Source organism: Salmo salar, chromosome 26 (assembly GCF_965601325.2).
Source record: "Salmo salar chromosome 26, fSalSal1, whole genome shotgun sequence".
In the NCBI taxonomy this organism is placed as follows: Eukaryota; Metazoa; Chordata; class Actinopteri; order Salmoniformes; family Salmonidae; genus Salmo; species Salmo salar.
In genome coordinates, this window is record NC_138316.1 from 20,957,743 (window position 1) to 20,982,675 (window position 24,933).

Genomic DNA, 24,933 nt, shown 5'->3' on the forward strand with positions numbered 1-24,933 from the left:
AGAATCAATAGGCTTCAGCAGGAAAATACTGGCCCACTGAGCAACATATTAAATATGGAGGGGCTGATATTGACACAGCTGCTTTGGCCAGACAATAAAATAAGTAGGATGAATGAGGTCACACTGAGAGGATCATAAAGCATTCACGCACCCCTGAGGTCACTCCTTTCATCTTCCTCATACAACTAAACACTCTCCAAAGTTGCTTATTTTGTGTACCTAAATAGATTAGAAGAGACAGATGTGATCATCTGTATAATTTACAGAGACAATAAGCATGTGAGATTAACTAAGGATAACTTTATTTCATTTTAGCAGGGTTTTTAGTCTCAGCAAAGTACAGATGTGTACATACAGAGAGGTAGCGGCAGTATTTCTTCTCAACCCCCCCCACTCCAAAACGACTGGAGGAGGCACACAGCCAAAGGCCTCTTCTTCATTTCATACGGCAACAGCCTTGGACGCCTTCAGAAATAATCCCTCAGACAGTGCAAATCATCACAGTGTAGCTAAACAGATCGATTGTCAATACAGCTCATCTGTAGAAATTCCCTCGTCATATAAACTTGCATAACAGATAATATATAGGCACAACAGATGCTTATAACAGGTACTGACTGTATGGTCATATAGCATATTAATATGCTCCCACTGAGCCACATAGCAAATACAAACACAGGTATTCAACAACAAAAATGATTGTTCATTTTACAGTAGATTGACTCGTATGTCCAATATTAACACTGTTTTGTTCTTGGAGGATATACCATAAACATAAATAGCTTCTTCTCACATTGTAACATGTTTCTGGTAAAAGTCATATTTCTATGAAATACAGAGATGAATCACTTTTAAGCAAAAGTAAGGAATGTGTTTGTTACTATAATGCAAAAAATGGACTATTGACGATTGAAACAATAATCTCAGGAGTAACAGAGCAGTCCCGGTAGTTAGTAGAAAAGCCCAACTAAAAATACACAGTAGAACCTTGATTTCAGAACGGTGATCTAACCAGTCTTTATAAAAGTTCTACTGTATCTTATTTTAATTAAGGCAGGGTTGAATACTGCAATAAGTCAGGAGTCATAAACCTGAAAACAGAAGTGATAAAACAGAGATGTTTTCTGTAGACCACGCTAACATCATGGATGGATTACTATTCCTTATTCAGGTAAAAAATATATATACCAAAAAGCATCTGTATAAAGAAGAATCCCTCATACAAATTTCCCTAAAAACATATTGCCCTTCATTCAGCCATTTGTTCATATATTCAACAGTAAATAAATAGCAAATATTTCACTCAAATCAATTTAAGACCTTACACTCTGCCTGACTTCATTACAAAATTGAATTGATATTCTAATGCACAATACAAAAATGTTTCAAATTACATTTGTTGCTATCAGACTTGATAAGCGGCTTAACATATTTGATTAAGGATATAACATCTAGTGAGGGATTAATACATTTCAAAAAGGCATAAGAGGTTACAGAATGCTGTCCTTTACAGTGCATTACAAGGTGAATAATTTGATTCCCTTTACATCTCATTGCTGGATCATTCATAAGATGTAAGAAGACACGTGCAATGATCAACTAAGAACTTAGAAATTGTGCTGATAATTCAACTATTGCTAAATTATAATCAATCATTTACAAGACATTGTAATTAATCAATAACTATCTAACCATTCCCTGTCAATCTATGAACTGTGAAAGGAAGAGCAAACACACATCACTATGCTATTTGACCAATTTTCCAAAAGCACATCGTGACCTGAAAGTGGTCTCTCTGAATAGGAGTCAGTCCACTTGGTCCTTCTGTAGTTTTAGTAACATTGTCTTCATTGTGTTGGTTCACAAAGAGAATGTTGATATGATGTTGTCTTGGCTAGAGGAGCGTTTATAGCTAGATGAAGAGTGGAAGTAGGTCTCTCCGTCCGTGCTGATGTCATCCTCATCATCATCATCGTCCAGAGGAGCAGAGTTGGTCTTACGCCTTCAGGGAGGGAAACTAGTGTTATTCTGGGTGGAGGGCTGGGTGAGGTAGTTTACACAGTATGAAAGAGTTACAGTTACAGTTTGAGAGAAAGTGAGCTAAAGCCTACACACATTGCATTTTAATATGTTCGTGTTAGACTACATTGTTCAGGAAGGTGTGAGTAATACCCAAGAGCAGTGGTAGGGAATATGTCCAGATGTTTTACAGTGGGTTCACATAATGTGTGTGCCCCTGTGAAACTTCATAAGCATGTGTTTTACACTGTGGAATCTCTTGGTGCATGCTGTTAGCTTCAGCTGGCTAGAGCTGCATTACAATTAACTAGGTGAACAAATACCAGAGCAGAATGAGCATGTTCTTAGTGTCTTCTGTTAGCCATGTGTATTTAGCATTTTTACCTCATCTCGCTGCGCAGGGATTTGAGCTGCCTCTGGAGCTGGTCGTTGGCCTCCTGCTGTTCATCCAGGTCTCTCTGCAGCTTCTTCTTACCGTGTTCCAGCCGGTCAATCTCCTCCTCCGCCTCGTCCATCTGCCTCTTCAGGGCCTTCAGACGCAGGTTCAGCTGCAAGAGGAACACTGAGGGTTAAAACAGCTGTGTGTGTGTGTGTGTGTGTGTGTGGGTGTGGGTGTGGGTGTGAGTGTGTGTGTGTTAGTTAAACACGACTGTGTGTGTGTATATATATATATATATATATATATGTGCATGTTGCATCCTGACCTGGTCCTTCTGATCCTGCAGTGAGTGGTGCTCTTCATCAACTTGCATCATCATCTCCTTCACCTTCCTGTCCAGCCTCCGGTTCACCAGCTGCAGGTTGGCACGGTCCCTAGAAAACACAGCATCATGGGTAAGACTACCGATCTGCTACATGTCACATACTGTAGCAGTACATAGAACGCTCTGGAAACCACAAGGTAACTGGCCATATGCCACATACTGCATACATCTACACATAGTATGCAGTATGACCTAAGAATGTAAAACTAAACTAACCAACCCAATGAACCAAGGTTAAGTGCAATGTGACCTAATTACTCTGAGAGCCAGACAGCTTCTGTAATGAGTATGTAGGCAGCACTGGTCTCTATTGCAGGACCTCTCTTCTCCCTCCAACCCCTACCCCAACCCCACCTCTCCCTAGGAACCCATCCCTACCCCAACCCCATCTCTCGCTAGGAACCCAACCCAACCCTAACCGTACCGCTCCTCTCCCTCCAGCCTCTCCTCCAGCTCCAGGATCCGGCTCTCCAGCTGGCTCACCAGGCCCTCCTTGTTAGACTTCTGGGATCCCTCCAGATGGGCAATTCTGCTCTTCAGGTCCTTGTTCTGTTAGAAACAGTGTGAGAAACAACTTTGATACACAGTCTTAATTCTACTTTATTTACCTAATGTTTTGGTCAACAAGACCATTTTCAGAGCAGGAGTATAGAGATGGAGACAGAGAAGGAAAGATAAAAGACAGAGATGGATTAGATGAGTGCATGTTTTGGTATGAGCCTAATGGACTTTTCACAGATAGACTGCTGTTGTTTCCCCCCAGATAGGAAGGGAGGAAGGAGTGGGCAGACCAGGGCAGTGTGTACCTGTCTCTCCAGAGTCATCTTGTCACACTCCAGGTCCTGTCTGCCAGCCCTCTCCTGCAGGAGTTCATTCCTCATCTGCTCTACCTGTCAACCAGAGCGGAGAGGACTGTCATCGCAATGGTTACACACTCTGAGAACACAATTATTATGAGAGGCTGCTTGTGTGTCGGTATGAAGAACCCTTCCTGTATTTGTAGGTGTGCAGTTGTTGCAGTGTCTTACTCAAGGTGGAAGGAGCCTTCCTGTAGCTAATTGGTGGTTTGGATATTCTTATTTGGTTGCATTCCCCTGAATTGATCTCACGTCAGCTCTCAGTAATGTACATTCAGATAGACTCAGAGTGGTAAATCAGTTATGATGAGAGAGAGATAGAGAGAGAGAGACTAGTTCAAGAGAAGGGAATACAGAAGGGTATGGAAAAAAGACAACTAATCGACACATTTTTTTGCAAGGGGAGCTTAGTATGGGTGATATTTTATGCCAATTAGTGTGTGACAGTGGGCTGCTCTGATGAACGATGGGCCACATAACTGGTGTGCCGGTGCAGTGCTTGAGGGAGCTGATTCAGCAGACTGGAACATACAGCAGAAACTAATCTGCTTTGTGAGAGACGGCGGGAGGAGAGAGGAGAGATTACTCTCATTTAGACAGGAGAAGAGCACCTGGTGCTAGGAGAGACGCAGGTGTTCTTCCTGCCGCCCCCGCCCCCCTTCACTTCCAGCCATCATGGCCATGCAGACCCCACTCTCTCCATCCCCCTCTCCCCCCGACCACCATATCCTCCAATCCTAACCCCATCCACTTCACTATGACTGTACACCACTCCACTGTTGCCTTGGCAACTCACCTTGGCCCAGTGTTGCGGTAATGCCACTTTGTCTAGTGCTACTCTTTTCTCTGTGCCAGGAGTTTCTTGCCTTTAAGGAAATGTAAGTACTTGTTCACTCCTTTTAGGCCTCTCATACTTTTGTTCAGGTCTTTACATTTCCATCCATTTCAAGGTTGGAGGACTGTGCAGACTTAGCCCTTTAATCTTACCATTGCGGGACAATGAACCTGACCGTAAAATAACTAGTCCTATCTTTGTTAGACATGAAGAATGCATCATGATTGCACTGGCAGCATGTAAATCAATGAGAGCACAGTGACAGCAACAACACAGCAACAGCATCAGGGCAGATCCTTGGAGGTAAATGCCCTTAGCACATGTTGAATAATACAAAACACATCCTAGAGGAAAAAGCTTGTCCTGTACATGAATTGTATCTGGAATAATGTCACTTCCTCATGGCAAAGCACCGGACCAACAGTCTCCTGATTTGAGTTAGCAACCCTTTCTGACAACAACCCTTTCTTCTGGAAGCATGTACTCTTATCTCAATCTGAGTTTATAATGGCTACATCAGCAGGTTTATCAGAGGGGAAGGAAAGCTGCAGTGTTTAGGTCTGACTCCCTAGAGATGTGAGAACTATGATCAGCCACAAGAAATGGATTTGTCCCTGAGACGCAGTCACAGCTAAGTGAACTCCATAGCCATAAACTCGATACATTTGGCAGTGTGCATATTTTGGCTGAGGTGGTGCATTAAAAGGGGTCTTTTGTGACTGATGCATGAAAATTGGATTGGAGCTTTTACACCGAGCAGGCAGCCTGCCAAACTGAACGATTATGCAAGATCCTTTTACATGGCAATAGCCCCTCTGCTCTCTCTAGAACACAAATTAACTGGGATAGTGGGATTTTTGGGCAGCTGTTCCATATGGGGGGGCCCACACACTCAATGAAGAATGGCTCGGTGTGTAGGTCTGTGTGTGTGGGTATTTGAGCTGTCAATGGCGGGAGGAGATGGCAGACAAGCACAAAGAACTGATACAGGGTGTAAGCTTAGAAGTCACATTATGCCAAGCTGCTCTGGAATGACTGTACTTGAAATGCTTTCTGTCTTTTGCAGATGATAATGAAGTTAATGGAGTTTAGGAGTGCGACTCCCGGTCACAGGAGAGTCAGAGAGAAATTGGTGAATGACCTTGGTGAACCATGGTTAATGAATGTTGGAATGCCCCACTGACTGGAGGTCAGTTAGAGTGGTCAGTCAGGGATAGTGGTAAGGGACTCACCTGTTCTCTGCCTCGGTCTATCCTGACAATCAGCAGGTCTCCACTTTGCTTTTCCTCATCCAGATCCAGCTCCAGCTGATTGATCCGGTCCTGCAGTACACAGCATCAACATGGTAATAACAATGACATTATTATTTGACCTTGCTGTAAACATGGGGTTGCTTTTCTGAATGACAGCTTTAGATTTCCTTCTGCAGTGTTTTGCCATCACACCACCATCAACAGCATAGGCCTGCAGTACACATGACTTCTGTCTATAACAAACTCAGGAAAGAACCCAGCTAGCACATTTGGTTCCTTTGAAGTTGTGGGATTGTATGTTTTTGATTTCACATTGGTTATGGGAACAATGCCATACGTTTCCTGACCGGTAAAACTAAACCTTTTTTTTAAACGTTCTGAGAACAGAAGTAAAAATGTTGCCTGTTCTGGGAACGTGCATTTTTTTGGTTGCAGGGAGGTCCTGAGAATGTTTTACTCTGGTTCCTTGAATGCTTTCCTAGGAGGTTTTATTAACGGTCTTTGAAAGGAATTTATAGGTTTTTAGGATGTTTTTCAATCATTTCATTAAAATGTTCACTGAATCGTTTAATAAGACTTTTAATAACACTGCTATCTTATTTTGCTTTAACCCTTTATCTCCAAGCACAGATAGGACACATAGAAATTCATTTCCTTAGGTATTAATCTTTTATTGTGACACGGCATCAGTGAGATTCGAACCTATAAATTGTTGCATCCCTGGTTAAAGGAAAGAGGTTATTTTTTAGATATTGCAAAGAGAAACTAGAGAGTATAAAGCATTAACATAATGGAAACGGTTTATTTCCAACATGACAGCGGATACAACATAGCCAGTTCCAAGCTGAGTCCATCTGCACCCGCTTAAAGGTAGAACACTTGAATAACCTGGCCAACAACCAATGAGGGCCTGCCAATTAAGCTATGCGCATCGAATCAGATACATACTTCCAATATCACACCCTGAACACATGCATACCATTTTAACCAGAAGCAGCATGTTATTATGCACATATCTCTCAAACACTACAGATCCTCCCCGGAAACTTCAACTAGTTGAGAACCTTACTCTCTTATTTTAACTTCAACAATGTCCATTCTAAACAAACAAATAGCTCCTGAGTACATAACCCATTTACTGCATAATTAACATTTCCTTGTACAGGTAACAGGATTCTTCAAAACAAGTTGATACACATTTGTTTGTAAAAAAAAAAAAAAGGAAGAAGATTCCCAGTAGTCCTTTTACAAGTTCAGCCTTTGTGGTGGGCGTTTGTTACGGACAGGACGGGGTCTCAGAACAACATTCTGAGGCTGTGGTAGAGGCATCTCAACTGCTTCAGCAGCTGTGCTCTGAGGCACATTGATCACATTGTCCATCTCAAAGTCCATATCAATGTCATTAACATCATAGTTCATAGATCCTCCTACATAAAGAGAACCATCTCCCTGTGCAAGAGCATCACCTTGTCTCCTTGGCTTGATGTTCAACATCTGATTCACGTCTTTTCACACAGTCACCCTCAACATTAACCATGTATGTGGCAGGACACAGAATCTTATTTATCACACCATTCAACCATTTTTCTCCTCCCCTGTAATTCTTTACCAAGACCTCTTGAACAACAGAGAAGGATCTGACATTCTGTGGTTTGTCACTGTTGACTTGTGACCCCTTAGTCGGTTCACTCGGCGAGAACTGTGGTTTAACCAGGGACAATCGTGTACGAACCTGTCTCTTTAAGAACAGCTCTGCTGGCGTTTTGCGTGTACTAGTATGTGGTGTGTTGCGGTAGCCATATAGGGAGTTAGCAAAACAATACTGTAACGTCATACCACCTATTGCTCTGTTCTTAGCTAGCGACTTCTTAAGATTTTGCACTAGCCTTTCAGCTAAACCATTTGAAGCTGGATGATATGCAGGTGGCGTGGTATGCTTGATACTGTTCAATTTTAAGTATATTTTAATTTCACAGGAAGTGAAGTGTGGGCCATTATCTGTGACTACTTCCTGGGGCAGACCATTGGAAGCGAACAGATTTCTGAGCACCTCAACAGTTTTAGCTGAAGTAGTACTCTGCATGTGTACAATTTCTGTCCATCTAGCATAAGTATCCATAACAACCAAAAATAATTGCTTGTGGGCTTCTGCAAAGTCTAAGTGAATTCCCGCCCATTGACCTGATGCCCATTTCCATGTACTGGTCATTTTGCAGGCATGCTACACTTCTGCTTGCATATGTCACAGAGACTTCATTCAGTTTCAATATTTTCATCAAAAGTAGGCCACCAGAGAAGACTTCTAGCTAAGGATTTCATCTTAACTACACCCCAATCACTCATGTAGTTCTGCCAATAGTCTGCTTTGCAGGTTTTGTGGAATCACCATCCCAAAACACCAAAGAATTCAATGGAAAGTTCAAACTTCCTTTTGAAATAAGGTTTAAAGACTTCGTCTGGTGCATCTTTTGGCCAAACTGACATTACATACTGCTTAACCATTTTCAATACAGGATCTTTCTCAGTTTCAAAGCCTCCAAAACAGAGATGCTTGTTCTAGGTCCCAAGAAACAAAGAGATCTTCTGTTGAATCTGACAATTAATCTGGATGGTTATACAGTCGTCTCAAATAAAACTGTGAAGGACCTCGGCGTTACTCTGGACCCTGATCTCTCTTTTGAAGAACATATCAAGACTGCTTCAAGTTCAGCTTTTTTCCTTCTATGTAACATTGCAAAAATCTGAAACTTTCTGTCCAAAAATGACACAGAAAAATTAATCCATGCCTTTGTTACTTCTAGGTTGGACTACTGCAATGCTCTACTTTCCGGCTACCCGGATAAAGCACTAAATAAACTTCAGTTAGTGCTAAATACAGCTGCTAGAATCCTGACTAGAACCAAAAAATGTGATCATATTACTCCAGTGCTAGCCTCCCTACACTGGCTTCCTGTTAAGGCAAGGGCTGATTTCAAGGTTTTACTGCTAACCTACAAAGCATTACATGGGCTTGCTCCTACCTATCTTTCCGATTTGGTCCTGCCGTACATACCTACACGTACGCTATGGTCACAAGACGCGGGCCTCCTAATTGTCCCTAGAATTTCTAAGCAAACAGCTGGAGGCAGGGCATTCTCCTATAGAGCTCCATTTTTATGGAATGGTCTGCCGACCCATGTGAGAGACGCAGACTCAGTCTCAACCTTTAAGTCTTTACTGAAGACTCATCTCTTCAGTAGGTCCTATGATTAAGTGTAGTCTGGCCCAGGGGTGTGAAGGTGAACGGAAAGGCTGGAGCAACGAACCGCCCTTGCTGTCTCTGCCTGGCCGGTTCCCCTCTCTCCACTGGGATTCTCTGCCTCTAACCCTATTACAGGGGCTGAGTCACTGGCTTACTGGTGTTCTTCCATGCCGTCCCTGGGAGGGTTGCGTCACTTGAGTGGGTTGAGTCACTGACGTGATCTTCCTGTCTGGGTTGGTGCCCCCCCTTGGGTTGTGCCATGGTGGAGATCTTTGTGGGCTATACTCGGCCTTGTCTCGGGATGGTAAGTTGGTGGTTGGAGATATCCCTCCAGTGGTGTGGGGGCTGTGCTTTGGCAAAGTGGGTGGGGTTATATCCTACCTGTTTGGCCCTGTCCGGGGGTTTCATCGGATGGGGCCACAGTGTCTCCTGAGCCCTCCTGTCTCAGCCTCCAGTATTTATGCTGCAGTAGTTTGTGTCGGGGGTCTAGGGTCAGTCTGTCACATCTGGAGTATTTCTCTTGTCTTATCTGGTGTCCTGTGTGAATTTAAATATGCTCTCTAATTCTCTCTTTCTCTCTCTCTCTCTCTCTCGGAGGATCTGAGCCCTAGGACCATGCCTCATACCTGGCATGATGACTCCTTGCTGTCCCCAGTCCACCTGGCTGTGCTGCTGCTCCAGTTCCAACTGTTCTGCCTGCGGCTATGGAACCCTAACCTGTTCACCGGACGTGGTGCCTGTCCCAGACCTGCTGTCCCAGACCTGCTGGAACCCTGACCTGTTCACTGGATGTGCTACCTGTCCCAGACCTGCTGTTTTCAACTCTCTAGAGACAGCAGGAGCGGTAGTGATACTCTCAAAGATCGGCTATGAAAAAGCCAACTGACACTTACTCTTGTGTTGCTGACTTGTTGCACCCTCGACAACTACTATGATTATTATTATTTGACCATGCTGGTCATTTATGAACATTTGAACATCTTGGCCATGTGCTGTTGTAATCTCCACCCGGCACAGCCGGAAGAGGACTGGCCACCCCCCATAGCCTGGTTCCTCTCTAGGTTTCTTCCTAGGTTCTGGCCTTTCTAGGGAGTTTTTCCTAGCCACCGTGCTTCTACACCTGCATTGCTTGCTGTTTGGGGTTTTAGGCTGGGTTTCTGTACAGCACTTTGAGATATCAGCTGATGTAAGAAGGGCTATATAAATAAATTTGATTTCATTTGATTTGTATATCTTTAGCAATGATTGGCAAGTCATCTATAAATTACACTCTATACACTGGATTTGGTGTAGGACCCCTACAATCACTAAGTGGGAGTCTGGACAATGCATCTGCATTGCCATGCTGCTCTGACGGTTTGTACTGTATCTCATATGTGTAAGTTGCTAAATTCAAAGACCATCACTGCATTCTAGCTGCTGCAAGTGTTGGGACACCTGTCTTAGGACCAAGAATCTTAAGAGGCTTATGGTCTGTCAGCAAGGTACATTTTCTACCATACAGATACTCCAAACACCAGTCTTAGTACTTCTTTCACTATTTGAGAATAGTTCCTTTCTGTTTTCGTAAGCATCCTAGAGGCAAATGCTATAGGTTTCTCAGAACCATTTTGTGAGAAATCACTGCACCCACACTTACCGGTGAAGCATCACAGCCTACAGTAGTATGAGTGGTAGCTCTGGGTTGTAGTGAACTAACACCTGGCTAGTAAGTAGGTGTCTCTTAGCTTCCTCAAAAGTACTTTGGCTTTTCTGTGACCATTCCCATTTTACACCTTTCTGCAGTAGAGCGGTCATAGACTTAACTATGGTAGACAGATTTTGAATTAATTTGCCATAATAGTTTAAGTAACAAAAGAAAATACCTGAGCTCAGTGGTGTTTCTAGGAATGGGAGCCTTCTCAATAGCTTCAGTTTTCTGTTTCATGGGGTGTATCTACTACATGACCTAGATAGGCTATGCTGTTCTGGAAGAAATAACAGATAGAGAGCTATTAACCTTCAGATTGCAGACTTTCAGTCTTTTTAGCACTTCAAGATTTCTCATGTGCTCTTCTGTGTCACACCCTGTGATAAGTAAATCATCAAGATAGCAGATTACCCCATCTTTACCTTGTAGGATCTGATCCATTATTTTCTGAAAAATAGCTGGAGCACAGGCAACACCATAAGGAAGCCTGTTGACCCTAAACAACCTCTTATGTGTATTAATGGTGAGATAGTGCTTAGACCTCTCCTCTAACTGTACTGGCTGGTATGCCTGTGACAAATCCAGCTTTGTGAACTTCTCAACCCGTCAGCTTGGTGAACAACCTGCGTTTTTGATAACGGATACTGATCTACTTCCAGCCACGGATTGATAGTTACCTTGTAATCTCCACATATTCTTACAGTATTGTCTGTTTTCGGTATACACACAATTGGAGCAGCCCATTCACAGTAATTAACTGGAGTTTGGACCCCTACTGACTCCAACACGACTAGCTGTTTTTCAACAGCTTCTCTAAGTGCATATGGCACTGGGCGAGGCTTGCAGGACTAGTGCTCCCATTACACTTGACCTTGACTGAGATTTTCCCACTTAGATCTAGTGACTCTTTACTGTACGTTATTAACACAACTTCACCTTTTTTGAACCTGCAGTTATACAACCTCTCTGATAACACAGAAACTGCTGCACCTGTATCAACTTCCATTTTGAGTCTCACATCATCTACCCTTCAATACACATAGTACGGTTTAGTAATGTCTTTACCTGTATCTAATGTAAACAGTTCAATTGCTTTTACGTTACCCAACTCATAGTCAGTGGTGAAAACAGCTGCTGTCCCTTTATCAGATGTCTCACTCTCATGTGAGATGTAATGCTCATCATCACTCTGGCGCTGGAATGTGACGCAATGTTCATCTCTGTTGCAATGACGTTCTTGCCTCTCTCTCGCTGGTGCTCGTTGCCCTGGTGCTGATCATCATTGCTCCTCTCGTCTTCCTGCAGTTGCAGTAAGGAGGCCTCTCCCTCAGTAGCATCCAGTTGCTTGTTCCATTTCGTTTGCTTCGTGTCATTTTTTACCACTTGATGTGAGCGGCATGCCCTGGCTATGCATCCTTTCTTCTTGCATTCCGACACTCAAAATCCTTGTATCGGCACCCATTCTGGCTTGTGCTCTTTTCCCGCGCAATGGTAACATGGTTTACCTGTTGCCTCCGTTTTCTTGGCAACGCTTTTCTTCTCAACTGCATTTGCTTTAAAAGTATTTTGTGAAAACTGCTGTGTACTTTCTTTGTTACTTCAAAAGGAAATCCCATATCCACAGCAAGTGCTAATGTTAATAAGTATTTTGTGTGAGCTACGTTTAGTAAACAGTCTCTCAGCTCTGCACTTTAAACACCACACACAAATCTATCACGTAATGACTCAAGAAACTGACCAAATGTACATGTGGCTAATGCTTTTATTAAACTAGCCAAGTACTCACTAATCGACTCTCCCTCAAGTTGACTCCTTGAATTAAATTTGTATCTTTCATAGTGACGTAGTGACCTTTCAACAGCACGACCAACTCTGTCAACATTTTTTCACTTGGTTTCTGTGGAGCACATACGTCCATTAACAAATTGTGAGACTTTCTGCCAACAATTGTAAGAAAAATGGCTTTTGACTTATCATCCTCGTACTTGAGCCCATTAGCTTCAAAATATTGTTCCGACCTTTCCAAATAGGCTTTGAAACTTTCCTCAAAGTGAAAATCCTCGGCCTTGCCGGACACCATCTTCGGTGCTAGCTTTTCTACACAGGCTGTCTCGACAGAGCTCCGCTCTGTTCCCCTACAGACAAAAACTCTGGTACCTTGTCGCCAACATGTTGCATCCCCGGTTAAAGGAAGCAAGTTCTTTTTAGATATTGCAAAGAGAAACTCGACAGTATAAAGCATTATCATCACGAAGACGGTTATTTGCAACATGACAGAGGATACAACATAGCCGGTTCCAAGCTGAGTCCATCTGCATCCGCTCAAAGGTAGCACACTTGAATACCCTGGCCAACAACCAATGAGGGCCTGCCAATTAAGCTATGCGCATCCAATCAGATCCATATTTCCAATATCATGCACTGAACACATGCATACTATTTTAACCAGATGTGCATAATAACATGCTGCTTATCTCTCAAAAACGTCAATAATCTTCTGTTCTCTATCAATGGAATTAGTCCACTCAGCAAGTACTGAAATACCCACAGAACAACATTGTTTCTTAACATTCTCTGAACTATTTGAGAACATGCCCAATGTCAAACCAGTTGGAGAACGTTCCTAGAACATTACGAGCATTTTTACTAAATGTAACCATGTTTGAACTTTTAGGAAACATTCTGTTAAAGTAATGAAATACCAAGAAAATGATGTTATCTTGTCAAGTTCCTTAAATGTGCTAAGAATGTTCTAAAACCAAGCAACTATCCTGCACCATTCCCAGAAAGTTGTGGGAAGGTTGTATGCAAAATAACCATAGGACAACCCTGCTCTCACCAAGCTCTGAGAAACATGGTTCTCAGAACATTATGTGCTAGCTGGGAACTGTTCCTTCCTCAGGACTGGAGTACAAACAGAGACGAAATGGAAGGACTAGCATAGACTGAAGACTCAAAGATAACCAATTAATACAGCACGAAAAGTCTGACACTTTAAATGGCAGAAGAAAGTCTCCATGAACACATGTATAAAGTGTATAATTTAGAGACAATGGGAAATGAATAATTAAGATATTCCTCCATACCTCCATGAGTTTGACCTGTCGGATTTTGTCATCCTTGGAGTGGGCTTTGGTCTCTGCCTCCACCTCCAGGTGGTAGACTTTCTGCTCCAGGGCCTTCTCCTTGAGCACTGCATCATCCCTCTCCCTCTTACACTCCCTCAGGTCTTCTTCCACATGGCTCAGCTGCAGGACACACACCACACATACTTTTAAAACAGAATGGGAATAAACAACAGGTTTTGTGAATGCCTCCTACTCATTTACCAGTACGCCACAGCGAACAAATAAACCACACGTGTCATACTGTTACAGTAACATCCATACCTGTCATGTCTGCTTTAGCAATGCAATTTCAGCAGTGGTCACAATATGCCATCTGTTCCTTTAACAATAGTGACTTAAGAGAAGCTTTCACAAACACTAGCCTGGCGAGTGAAGAAGATGAAAGAAAAAAATACATTTGTCTTTAGCAGGTCTTAATGGGCATGCTTATAAGATAGATGTGGGGGTTGGGACAGACTGGAGATCTGAAGCAGATGAAACAGTGACCTCATCACCAGGCCTTAGAGGAGTGGATCAGCGGGGAGGAGAGGAGGATGTGTGGTCAGTCATTCCACCTCTCACAACAATGGCACTACATCCCCCTCTTCCTGTAGACCAGCTGGACAAAGATACATCAGCATATCCCATCTGTGCATATACATTACACTGGGTAGACTACAACACAAAGATGAACCCTTAGCAGCAAGGCCTCTCTCTTCTGTAAAACTGACACATTTCCATGGAAAAAGTGAGCACAATTCCAATGGAGTTTGGACTGTGTTGGACTGAGTCTGGCCACCTGTCTTTAACCTACTGTAGGAAATAGATTTTCTTTAATGACATTCTGCAGGGGTTAGTAACCCAGGCACACAATGAGGGAGAACATTATTAGATCAAATAAGCAATGCTTATCCCATATTCAACAAAAACATTCCAAAGTGTTTAGTAGGTCAAACCATACCCAATGAGCAGTGGCCCTGGGTTCTAACAACATTATGTGGGACAGACCACAACTACTAAGGTTATAGCTAGATTGTGAAAATGAACCATAGTAATTATAAAAACATTAGCTGGAGAATTCCTCAATTGAGGCAAAATGCCATGAAGAACTTTAGAGGCTCACTCCAAATTACATAAGCAAACCTAGCTACAACTCCCTTAATGTATGAGAACAATGGATGTAATGTAAGATAAAGTCACAGCTAATACTTTAATATTTTGTTCAATTAAAAAGAGGTTCATAAATAAATCCTAGTGTCTGAAGTTCTAGAATGCTGAAACATGTGGATGCTTCAACAATAGAAAAACAATGATTCAGATTTCTCTTCCCACCCTCCAGAGCTCCAACTCTTCATGCTAAACCACAGATTTCTATGAAAATATACATTATCTAACCTCTTTAACCCTGTAATATCACCAGGCCACCAGGCATCTCTACAGCTGTGACCTTCTGGTCCAGTTCAGGGCAAAGGAGAAGTATAAGAGAGGATAGGACACATATTCCAAAGCCATGACCTCACTGTACAAACCCTGAGTGGGGGTTTACAACACACTGAGTCAGGACAATGGCTCATCCTCCATTGCCATGGGGAGCACTAGCCAACCCACCTCCTCCTGCAGGGACTTAGCAGCCAGACAGGACTTGTCCAGCTCCACACCCCGTTCCCTCAACTGCCTCTGAAGCTCAGCCAGCTCCCGACGGTTCTTCTCCTTGTACACATTTATCTGCTGCTGCAGCTCCTGGGTGGACGACTGAGAGGCCTCCACGATCTCACTCATCTACAGGGAGAGAGGGAGAAGGTAGAGTTAGCCTTGCTAACAAATAAACAGACATGCATGCACACACTGACACATGCCTGTGGTGTGATATTTGATTGACTAAAGCAAGGATGTCCGAAGGCCTTTAGTTGGTCCACTCACCTCCCTCTGTAGTTTATCCACTGTGCGGTCCAGCAGACTCCTCTCATCCTCTATCTCATTCTTTGTGTTCTTGAACTGTTCTTTTTGACTCCTCTCCTCCTTCAGCCTCTCCTCCAGCTCTCTGTGGTCATGATTCAGCTTGGTCAAGTTCCTCTGTAACAGAAAGAGTTTAGAAAGATGGGTCAGAATGATAAGGAGGACCAGCACTTATGCTTTATTATTCTCACCAGTAAATTCTCCCGAGCTTGTAGTCAAAGCCTGGTCAGTCTTACCTGTACATCCTCTAACCGTGTGGTCAGAGCACGGTTGGCACATGACATCTCCTCCTCCTGCTCCTTGATTTCTTCCAAAGACTCTTCCAGCTGCCTCTTCTCTCTCTGTGAGCTCACACATACACATATGCACACACCAGCATAAGACAATAGGTAACAGATCTGATCTTCAATGTGAAAAGTTTTATTACTGTCAATCTGATTGACACTCCTGTGCAGTTTACAGTGGCTCTCCTTTATATAACTAGCAGCTCATGTTACACCTGAGGATCTGTCTTTTTCAGCCATCTATTTCCTGTGTTTGAGGGACGTAAAATCCACTTTCCACTTAAATCTTGCTGGATTGATTGCTTTCGTTTTACTCCTACGATTCTTTCATACTTTGCTTGTGCCTATTTGTTTTATTGGTTGACGTTACGACCGCAGAAATGTTTGTAATGACCTGTCAAACACACTCCGGTAACGTCTGAAATGGGCTGAATGGAATACATTGTCTTTCCGTTGCATCTATAAGAACACTAAAGCTAAGAAAGAAAGAATTTAATACAGTTGAAATGTTAACAAATTACATGCGCTGAAATGAAAGCAACTTCTGAAAATGAACACTTGGATTATAGTGATATTATGTCTGATCTCGCAAACAATGTAAAGTATGTTTAGATAGGTGTAATCTAGAGCCATGCGTGTTGATTTTTAATCCAAGGGCATAGGGTAGACAGAGCAAGTGTTTGGCAATACATTTTATACCTGAATTCCCACCAAAATCTCTGAACTCCATTCATTATTTGTCCATGCCAGTAAATGTTTTATGCACTATAATTCAGTCAACACCTGATGGATTATACAAATTCTAAAAGTTTGGAGTATCTTCATCCATTGACCAACAGTTGCATTTATGCAAATTGTTAAAAAAAAGTTTCGAACAATTTCTATGACCGTTGCTACAATAGTTACAGTAAATTAGGTTTCTCTAATCCTCACCTCAAGCCGGCCGACTCTGTCCCCCAGCTTGCTCTCCTGTAGCTTGGCATCATCGATGATGCGGTTGAGTTTGGCCACTTCGTTCTCCAGCTCCTGTGCCCGCTTTCTCAGCTTCTCGGCTTCCTGGCTAAGACGTCCCGCCTGGCCCTCCACTGCCCCCTTGGCTGCCTCCACTTCAGCCTTCTCCTTGCTCACTGCAGCACTGCTCTGGAGAGCAGACAGAAGGGTCAGTGCAAAGTAAATACAGGGTCGAAAGATGCAACGTTGCACAGAAAAGGACGCAATACTGGCTTGACAACTGGTTAAAAACAAAAGTCTACGGTCTTATTTACAAGGCAACTCAAATTCCTTCACAACTCCTCCGCAAAGAGACTCCCAAAACAATTCCTTCATAACAAGCACAAGGGGATTTAAGAGGTGGATGCATGACAATAAATCTAAGCCTCTATTCACCTCCCATTGAACTGCCTCTACTGATGTAGTTTGGCCCAAACAAAGACAGCATGTCACCCGCAAAAGGCTGGGAAGATTGAGGTGAATGGTCCAGTCCAGTAAATCTGCCCACTTCATTCTGAGTCCCCTGAGCATGACCAACACCAATGTCTCAATGACTTTACCTGCCAGAGTTGTACAGTTGTGGAGCTGCTGCTTAAGCCTTATGGCTCTCACTTGTTCACCGCTTGTCACTAAACATGATCAAATTCCATAATTAGACGACCCACTGTTGGTGGCAGCCTGTCTTTGTATGAACTTGGCTGCTGTGGCAGGACAGTGTGAAAGAAGGTGTGTGCTTTGCCTCTACCCAGTTTTATCAATGGAGAGCCTGCCCTGGCTAGCCTGTCTGGGCTGCTGCTGTCCTAAGGGAGAGCAGTCAATGCACTCTGGGAAACCTGGATTCTGACTTCATGTAACCTCTCAGCTGACAAAAACACACAGCACTCTATCTAGGGCCGCATTAAGTTTTGCATAGAAAAACAGATAGCAGGTGTTTCTGTGATGATGCTGTGAGAGAGGGATTTACTTTATATCCTGAAAGTGACAGTTTAAGAAGATATTGTAGCAGCCAGGCTCCCACATATTTGTTCAGAAACGAGAATATCTGGAAATGAGCCTATGCTTGACAGAATGCCAGACAACAGGTTTGACAGTTTCTTGTTCCGTTTACTACAGTGAGGAATGCCAATGCAGCACGCCTCCACAGAAACAACCAGGTACTGACGTCCATAGGGGGTTCATTACTGATACAAAGGGCCAGGATTTTCCCAAACCAGGAAAAACTGGAAGCCCTAGATAAAAGTTCTACCCACGGCCCAGAGTTTTTCCTAGTCAGATCACGTGGCTCCTGGCCTTTCCCGTTACAGTACTGGGCCTATATTTAATTGACTAAATATGATTCTGTAAATACAGGTGATATTTAAGCAATAATGCACGAGGGAGTGTGGTATATGGCCAATATACTACGGCTAAGGGCTGTTCTTATGCGCGATTCAACGCGGAGTGCCTGGATTCAGCCCTTAGCTGTGGTATATTGGCCATATATCACAAACCCCTGATGTGCCTTATTGCTATTATAAACTGGTTACCAACGTAATTAGAACATTAAAGATACAAGTTTTGTCATACCCGTGGTATACAGCCAATCAGCATTCAGAGCTCGAACCACCCAGTTTATAATATAGGCTATCAGTTTTCTCCCCATTCATGTTATACAGTATGCAGGCAGGGAGGGACTTAGCAGGTTCATTATGAGGAGGAATGTCTGCTCCCAGGGGGATTAGTGGAAAACGGTGCAGATTAACACACTGTGGTTCAATTCCCCTTAGCCTCGCCTGGACAAGCAGGCAGGCAGACAGGCACCTCTCACTGGACAGGTCCAAGAGAAGCCTGTGTATACACACACCTGACGCACGTACCAGTCACATACTCTGCTCACAACTGACACACGCACACAGACGCATCTGTTTCACACACACACACGCACACACACACACACAAACACTGTGCTCCAGGTGAGCACCAACACTGACTCACTCAGTGGAGAGTGAAAAACCATTCACTAATGAAACAGCATGATAAATAGCAGACAGCTAATGACATGAAACTACTTCAATTACAAGACCTGTGATTAGCAGTCATAGGTTTAGTTAGATACAGATGTCTTACTAAATGGGTGTCTTAAAAGGAAGCTATCTGACTTAGTGCTTGGGAATGTGTTTGAATCCCCTCATCTGTCATTAGAACCACTGTACTATGGTCTCTGTAGTGACTCATTATCTGTCCACGGAGCTGAAAGAGTCCAAAGTCCGACCACCTCGCCCCCTCACACATCCACTCACCACTGGGTGAGATGGAGGACCCTCATTGGTCACTGAGGCTTAGTGTTCCAGTGTTTGAGCGGAGGGTGGGAGGCGAGGCGTTAAGGTCACACAAAAAAACATCCTTAAAATGTGTCAACGAAGGCAGTCTTATCTCTTTCAAAACATTAGGCATCTTTCACCTGTCTAGGACTGTACAGAATCCAAGGACAGCAGGGGGTAGAAGCTTGTGAAAAACATCACTGTTTTACAGGTCACTTAGCCTACTTAGCTGGAATATGTGAAGATTGTAGTATCATCTCTGTATTCAAAATGTAATCAACTGGGGCAGTGGGTAGAGGTCAGGTTGAGGGGGAGGGGAACAGTTGAGTTCTCAGTTTTTTCTCATACAAACATCCCCTCACCCCCTCTTTCACTGTCCCATTTCCCACCCTGGGTTCTAGGGAGAGTCCAGTCTGGGCACTACCACTCAGAGGGCGTGGGGGAGAAAGACCCATGGGTGGTGGAAATTCACAGGGTGCCCTGGTGATCATTGTTCCTTGTGTTTGCCATTTTGTACTCACTCAGACTGTTACAAAGCCTCAAAATTAACAATTGGGGAGTTTGATTTCAAGGGCTGTCTTGTGCACTCTTAAACTGTTTGTCTATAGTCAGGCATTAACTGCCATTGTGCGGCCAGTAAAAAGAGTGGCACTAACAATGCAGTGAAGTATGCATGGCCCAGTGTGTGAGCTCAGATTCAAATCAATCAGCTTTTTCAGGGTGCTCTCATGTCACTGGGAACACACACAAACCCCTGCTGAATCAGCTTTGGAGCCCAGGGAACAAACAATGGAGTTTGCTGATATTCCTGCACCAATTACGGTCCACAAGAAACCTGTCAGGGTAATCCCACACCCAGCAGAGCCCCACTCTATTCACATTTATAGGCACATAAATATCACTTTTTAAAATGACAAGACAGTTAATCCACTCTAAATCCACAATGCATCAAAAAAATATATAATATAATCTGACTCATAACTGAATCAAAATGTTTATCTTTAAACAAATCCTGAAAATAAAGATTGTGGTGTACTCATGCCCTTGTCAGTGAGTAGCATACCCTCTGATTGGTTGTCACAGACCTACTGGTGTCATCTATACTACAGAGATTCATGTACAAGTTCTGGCACACACCTAAACACATTTTATGTGTTTACTATCACATGCATTCACAATAGTGAACACAACCTTTTATATCAGTGTACTGTTGTGGGCATACAGCATTCACAAGGTTTTAGAAATAATACCTATTTTAGACAGTAACACTCACAGTGTAAGATTGCAGTATATCACAAATAAGTAACTATAGTGGAGCACAGTGTTCTGCTCCCTCTGCTCTACCATGGCCTTGGGAAAGGTACAAAGCAACACTTCTTTGATTGAGCTGACACATTGTCAAGTTCCTATAATGTCCCAGCAGCATCCCTGACAGAAAGGCTTTAGTTAGGAGCTGAGGGGCAGAGTGTCCCCCCTACCTAACCCAGGACCTAGGCCAGGATGCAGAGAAACACAGGATATCCCTCTACCCCAGCTGCAACAACACACTGGTGGTGACATCGTTCAAACAGACACATACTGGCCACAATCACAAGTGAATAAAATCAACATCACATCATTTATAATTGTTTACTTCAGTCTACCTTAGTTAGAGGGTACCGTGAGTCAAGGTTGATGCAGCCACATAGCATTATGGTCCCGTTTTCAAATTACTTCCATTCATGTGCTCTCCCCAATGGAAAGTAAACATGGGATAAGAGGGGAAATCGAGATAGGCAATCGTGACTAAATAGAAGCACAAAGATGACCAAGGTCCTTCCAGGAACGGGTCATATCCTGTGTGATATCAAGTTAACGGTATTCAACACCATGTATTCTGTCTTCAAGGAAAATAAATAGCACCACAGATCACTCAAGCTCTTCTCTGGCAATGAATAAGCCTTAGTTTGTTTCACCAGCAGAAGGTATGCATTACAATAGAGACGCTCTCCAACAAAAGGCACATAGACTACGGTCTGCCTAGTAAAGACAGGTTTGTGATGGCTTGGGAGAAAAGCTTGCAGTGGAAATTAAAACTTGCTGCTTGAGGAGCACTGGCATCTTTCCAGTCACAATAAGATGCCAGCCATCAAATCTTGTCTTGTCCTTTGGGACATGAAAACAGAAACCTTTTTAAATGGAGGCTCTATTACCGGGCCAAATGATAGGATTTCAGGGGTGTTTGGGTTTAATAGAGAATGAAATAGGCCAGTGCAGTGAGAAGGCAGTCACAGTAGAGCTTTGCAGGAAACTGGCCCTTTTGTGTCCAAAAAATGAAACCAGAGAATTAACATTTACTGTCACAAAACTCCAAGCCTCCCCAGAATGTGGCATTATTATTGTGTAGCACATCGCCAGAAGGCCAGTGGCTTCAAAAGAAGGAAGTGGGATGACACAATGTCAAAGTCCACACACACAGTACTCTATTCTGATCTTAAATGGTTGATATGAGGGCCAACCCAGAGTGATTATAATATCAAAAGAGCCTTCAGAAAGTCATTATAGTAGGACAAAACACTGACATTGAGCATAGTACTTCTTTTAACTCTTGGATGAAAGCCAGACCTTGGGGAATCACGCTGCCTGGTCGGGCTGGAGTAAAATCACAGTCAAATGACTGGGCTTTGAATGTCAGAGCTGAGGTCAGATCCTGCTGGAGGGAGAGTGACCAGTGCCACTTGCAACCTGAGCAGACTACGCCACTGGACAGTAAGTCCATGCTAAATACTTTGCCTGTACTTGCCAGTACTCCCTACTCTGTTGGATGTTTAAAAGCAATGTACCAACACAAAACGGCCTATTGAGTGGAGAAACCACATATTTCCTAAGTCTCGGTGTGAGCGAGTTAGCTTTCTACCTCTGGTCTTAAAGCTGCGGTACATCACAGTCTTGAGCACACTGACCCTCTACTCCACACTCCTGGGGGTATTTGTTGGAATCCCCAAAGCCTTGCATGCATTTTGGCACAGTAGGCTCCCTCCCCACCAGCTCAGCTCTGCCAGGCAGTGACGCAGCAGATGAACAATAGGCCCATGAATTCAGGCCACAGCCTCCTTTCACACAGGCACGACCCTCACATGGCAGGGGAACAACTTCTCTCACTACACATACACAAACAACCAGCTCTGTACAAGGAGATGCAACCAAAATGGGCGTGCAACCAATGAGCCAGTGAAAAACTATTTCTGGGCAGAACATTACAGGCAGCAGCATATCACAGTTCATCTAAACAATTCTGAGAAGCCGTCCTAACTCCCAAGTCTTTCTGAAGACAAATTCTTCAAACAGGGAAGAACATGATAGCAAACAGATGGACACAAAAAGCGCTGAACTTTGGCTATGACACCCATTCCTCTCTTTTGCTGGTAGATTTCCAGAGAAATCCCTTCCCTCTATCAATCCCTATATTTCTCCCTCCCTCCCTACCCAGTAAATCCTCACCTTCCAGCTGTGCCAGGACGGGAACACAGCAGAGGGCTATCATCAACTGAGGAAACACACTGCCTCCTGTGGAACTCTTTACCTTCAAACAGCCCTGAGGAGGTGCTCACCAGGCCACATGGCTTCAATGATTACACACAAAAAGAAGTCAGTCACAGATAAAATAAAGACAGGCAGGGATCACTCAAGTGGAGGGCTAGAAGCTGGGGGATGGGGCTGCCAGTGTGTCAGGGGATGTATGGGATAGGGCTATAAGGGCTGAGGCTTGGGACTGGGGCTAATTCATTTAGGAATGAAAATACAACAGGGACTATATGGGTAGGGTGGAGGGGATCAAGGCTGAGGGATGAGAGTGGGCTGGAGCTGGGAATGGGGTTGAGCCTGGAAATGGAACTAGGGGCTAGGGTTGGTACTAGAGGCTGGGACTACAGGTTGGGGCTGTCTGTGGCCCTCTGAGAGACCGTTGAGAATCAGGAATGTCCCTGAGAGGGGGTATAACAGCAGCCCCCTGAAGAGGCATGGTCAAGTCCCACCCCTCTCGACCCCACCCACTGGTCAGAGCTGGAGCATTGTAGTAGAATATGCAGGAGGGAGGGGGTCTGCTGGGTGCACATTCTCTAACCAGCCAGGAACATTCTCTGACACACCCTTCTCCCTGCACCTTATCTGTTCACATTTTTCACATTCCCTCAAGTATCACTGTTGTGAAAAACCTGACTTCCACAGAACTGATCTACAATAAGTAACTTACAGTAAGTAGACTACAGTCTGATTATAGATTCTCTATGAATATTGTTGTTTGAGCTCTATAGTTTCTACCTCTATAGATTAACATCTAAAAAATGGCTGATGCTACAACTAAATAAAAATACAATTGAACCTAAAATGCAATGACACAAAACAAACACATATTTTCAGGGAGATGTCCACTCCATAACTCCTCTGACCCACTTTATTCAGCATATCCCAACCATATCCCAAACCCCTGCTGCTATTATTGTGTGAAACAAACTCATCATTCATCTACTGAGGTCCACAATTACCCCTGCCCTTTCAATTGATGAACAGAGAGAGAGGAGGAACAGTGAGGAACACTGCACAACTCATGAACTACAGCTCATTAGATTAGTGACGGCTTGCCACTGCAATTAACGGGCAACGGGAACGATTTAGCGCTCCAGTTTCCAGCATTATTCTCTGCATGGGGCAGCCCTATCAATGCACATTTCATGGGCGAAGGAGAGAGGAGCAGCGTTTCGATGGGAGACAGGACAGATGAATGCTTGACCGCACACTTTATTCTAAGCAATTCAGTAGGCTGTGCGGTCGCTCACTCACACATGCAGAAATGATTATTACTATCAATCCTGCCAACGCCTGGTGGATAAAAGTACAGTAGGCTGTAACCGCTATAAATAGTTTTTGTGTGTGACAACCTAACAATGGATTGGTATTTTAAGGGAAAGTCCCAAATTACTGAAGATAAACTGATAGCAGCCAAACTGTCTGAATACTGAGTAACAATAAGGTCAGAATCTTGAATCTCACAATCTTGTCGACAAAATCTTCCCCAGAAATGGAAGTACCTCTTTTCAAGCAAGAAAATTATCTCAGAAGGGGCTGGCTGCTGTGTAGACCCCCACCACAGCAGGCGGAAGCTCGGGACAAGGAGAGGACTTCCAGGCCCTGACACAAACAGGAAGCATGTGAGCCAGGCAACACCTAGTCAACACAATGCTCCTCTAGCCTTGTCAGTGTTGTTCTCTTATGCCTCTCTCCTCCATTAGACCTATTTATGCTCTTACCTCACTGTCCTCTCTACCACTTCCCTACCCTGTCTTCTCTTTACTAGTTCATTTCCCTCTCCCCATCCCCTCCCCCATAGTCTTTAAAAGGCTTTGTTTGGTCCTATTTTTCTTCCTGTTGAGCCACCCAGTAAAATATGTTTACAGCAAAACAACAACCCAACATCATTAAATACTTCCTAAAGCTTCTTAATGACACTATATGTCATCTAGGGTAAACAGAGTCCAATATGTTCCCATGAAAAGTGATGACAAGTTGGTTTAACTGTCAGATAGCTGAGTCTTTTTATCTTGGTTGGTTCAGCTGAACTACAGAGAAGGAAGTGTTTTTGCCCAGCACTGTTTAACCGTT

General features: G+C 43.6%; 1 protein-coding gene and 1 long non-coding RNA gene across 4 annotated transcripts in view; one reads left to right on the forward strand and one right to left on the reverse strand.

Annotated features, from left to right (window-relative positions):
- Nucleotides 1-280: 280 nt before the first annotated feature.
- The window catches only part of LOC106587322 (cingulin-like protein 1), a 37,546-nt gene continuing 12,893 nt past the window's right edge, over nucleotides 281-24,933 (reverse strand). For 2 of the 3 annotated variants that reach the window (XM_045707973.2, XM_045707971.2), the window contains exons 9-19: nucleotides 16,940-17,146; nucleotides 15,959-16,063; nucleotides 15,687-15,839; nucleotides 15,375-15,545; nucleotides 13,746-13,907; nucleotides 5,708-5,797; nucleotides 3,590-3,673; nucleotides 3,208-3,332; nucleotides 2,724-2,832; nucleotides 2,404-2,567; nucleotides 281-2,002 (exon numbers count right to left, since the gene is read on the reverse strand). In XM_045707973.2, coding sequence (XP_045563929.2) covers nucleotides 1,861-2,002; nucleotides 2,404-2,567; nucleotides 2,724-2,832; nucleotides 3,208-3,332; nucleotides 3,590-3,673; nucleotides 5,708-5,797; nucleotides 13,746-13,907; nucleotides 15,375-15,545; nucleotides 15,687-15,839; nucleotides 15,959-16,063; nucleotides 16,940-17,146 — 1,512 coding nt within the window. In that variant the 3' untranslated portion in view covers nucleotides 281-1,860. The remainder of the gene's footprint in view (nucleotides 2,003-2,403; nucleotides 2,568-2,723; nucleotides 2,833-3,207; nucleotides 3,333-3,589; nucleotides 3,674-5,707; nucleotides 5,798-13,745; nucleotides 13,908-15,374; nucleotides 15,546-15,686; nucleotides 15,840-15,958; nucleotides 16,064-16,939; nucleotides 17,147-24,933) is intronic. The other variant, XM_045707975.2, reaches the window with a different exon arrangement.
- LOC145864229 (uncharacterized) lies at nucleotides 5,682-10,193 on the forward strand. Its single transcript, XR_014382826.1, has 2 exons — nucleotides 5,682-5,820; nucleotides 9,567-10,193. It is a non-coding gene; the product is annotated as an uncharacterized LOC145864229 (long non-coding RNA).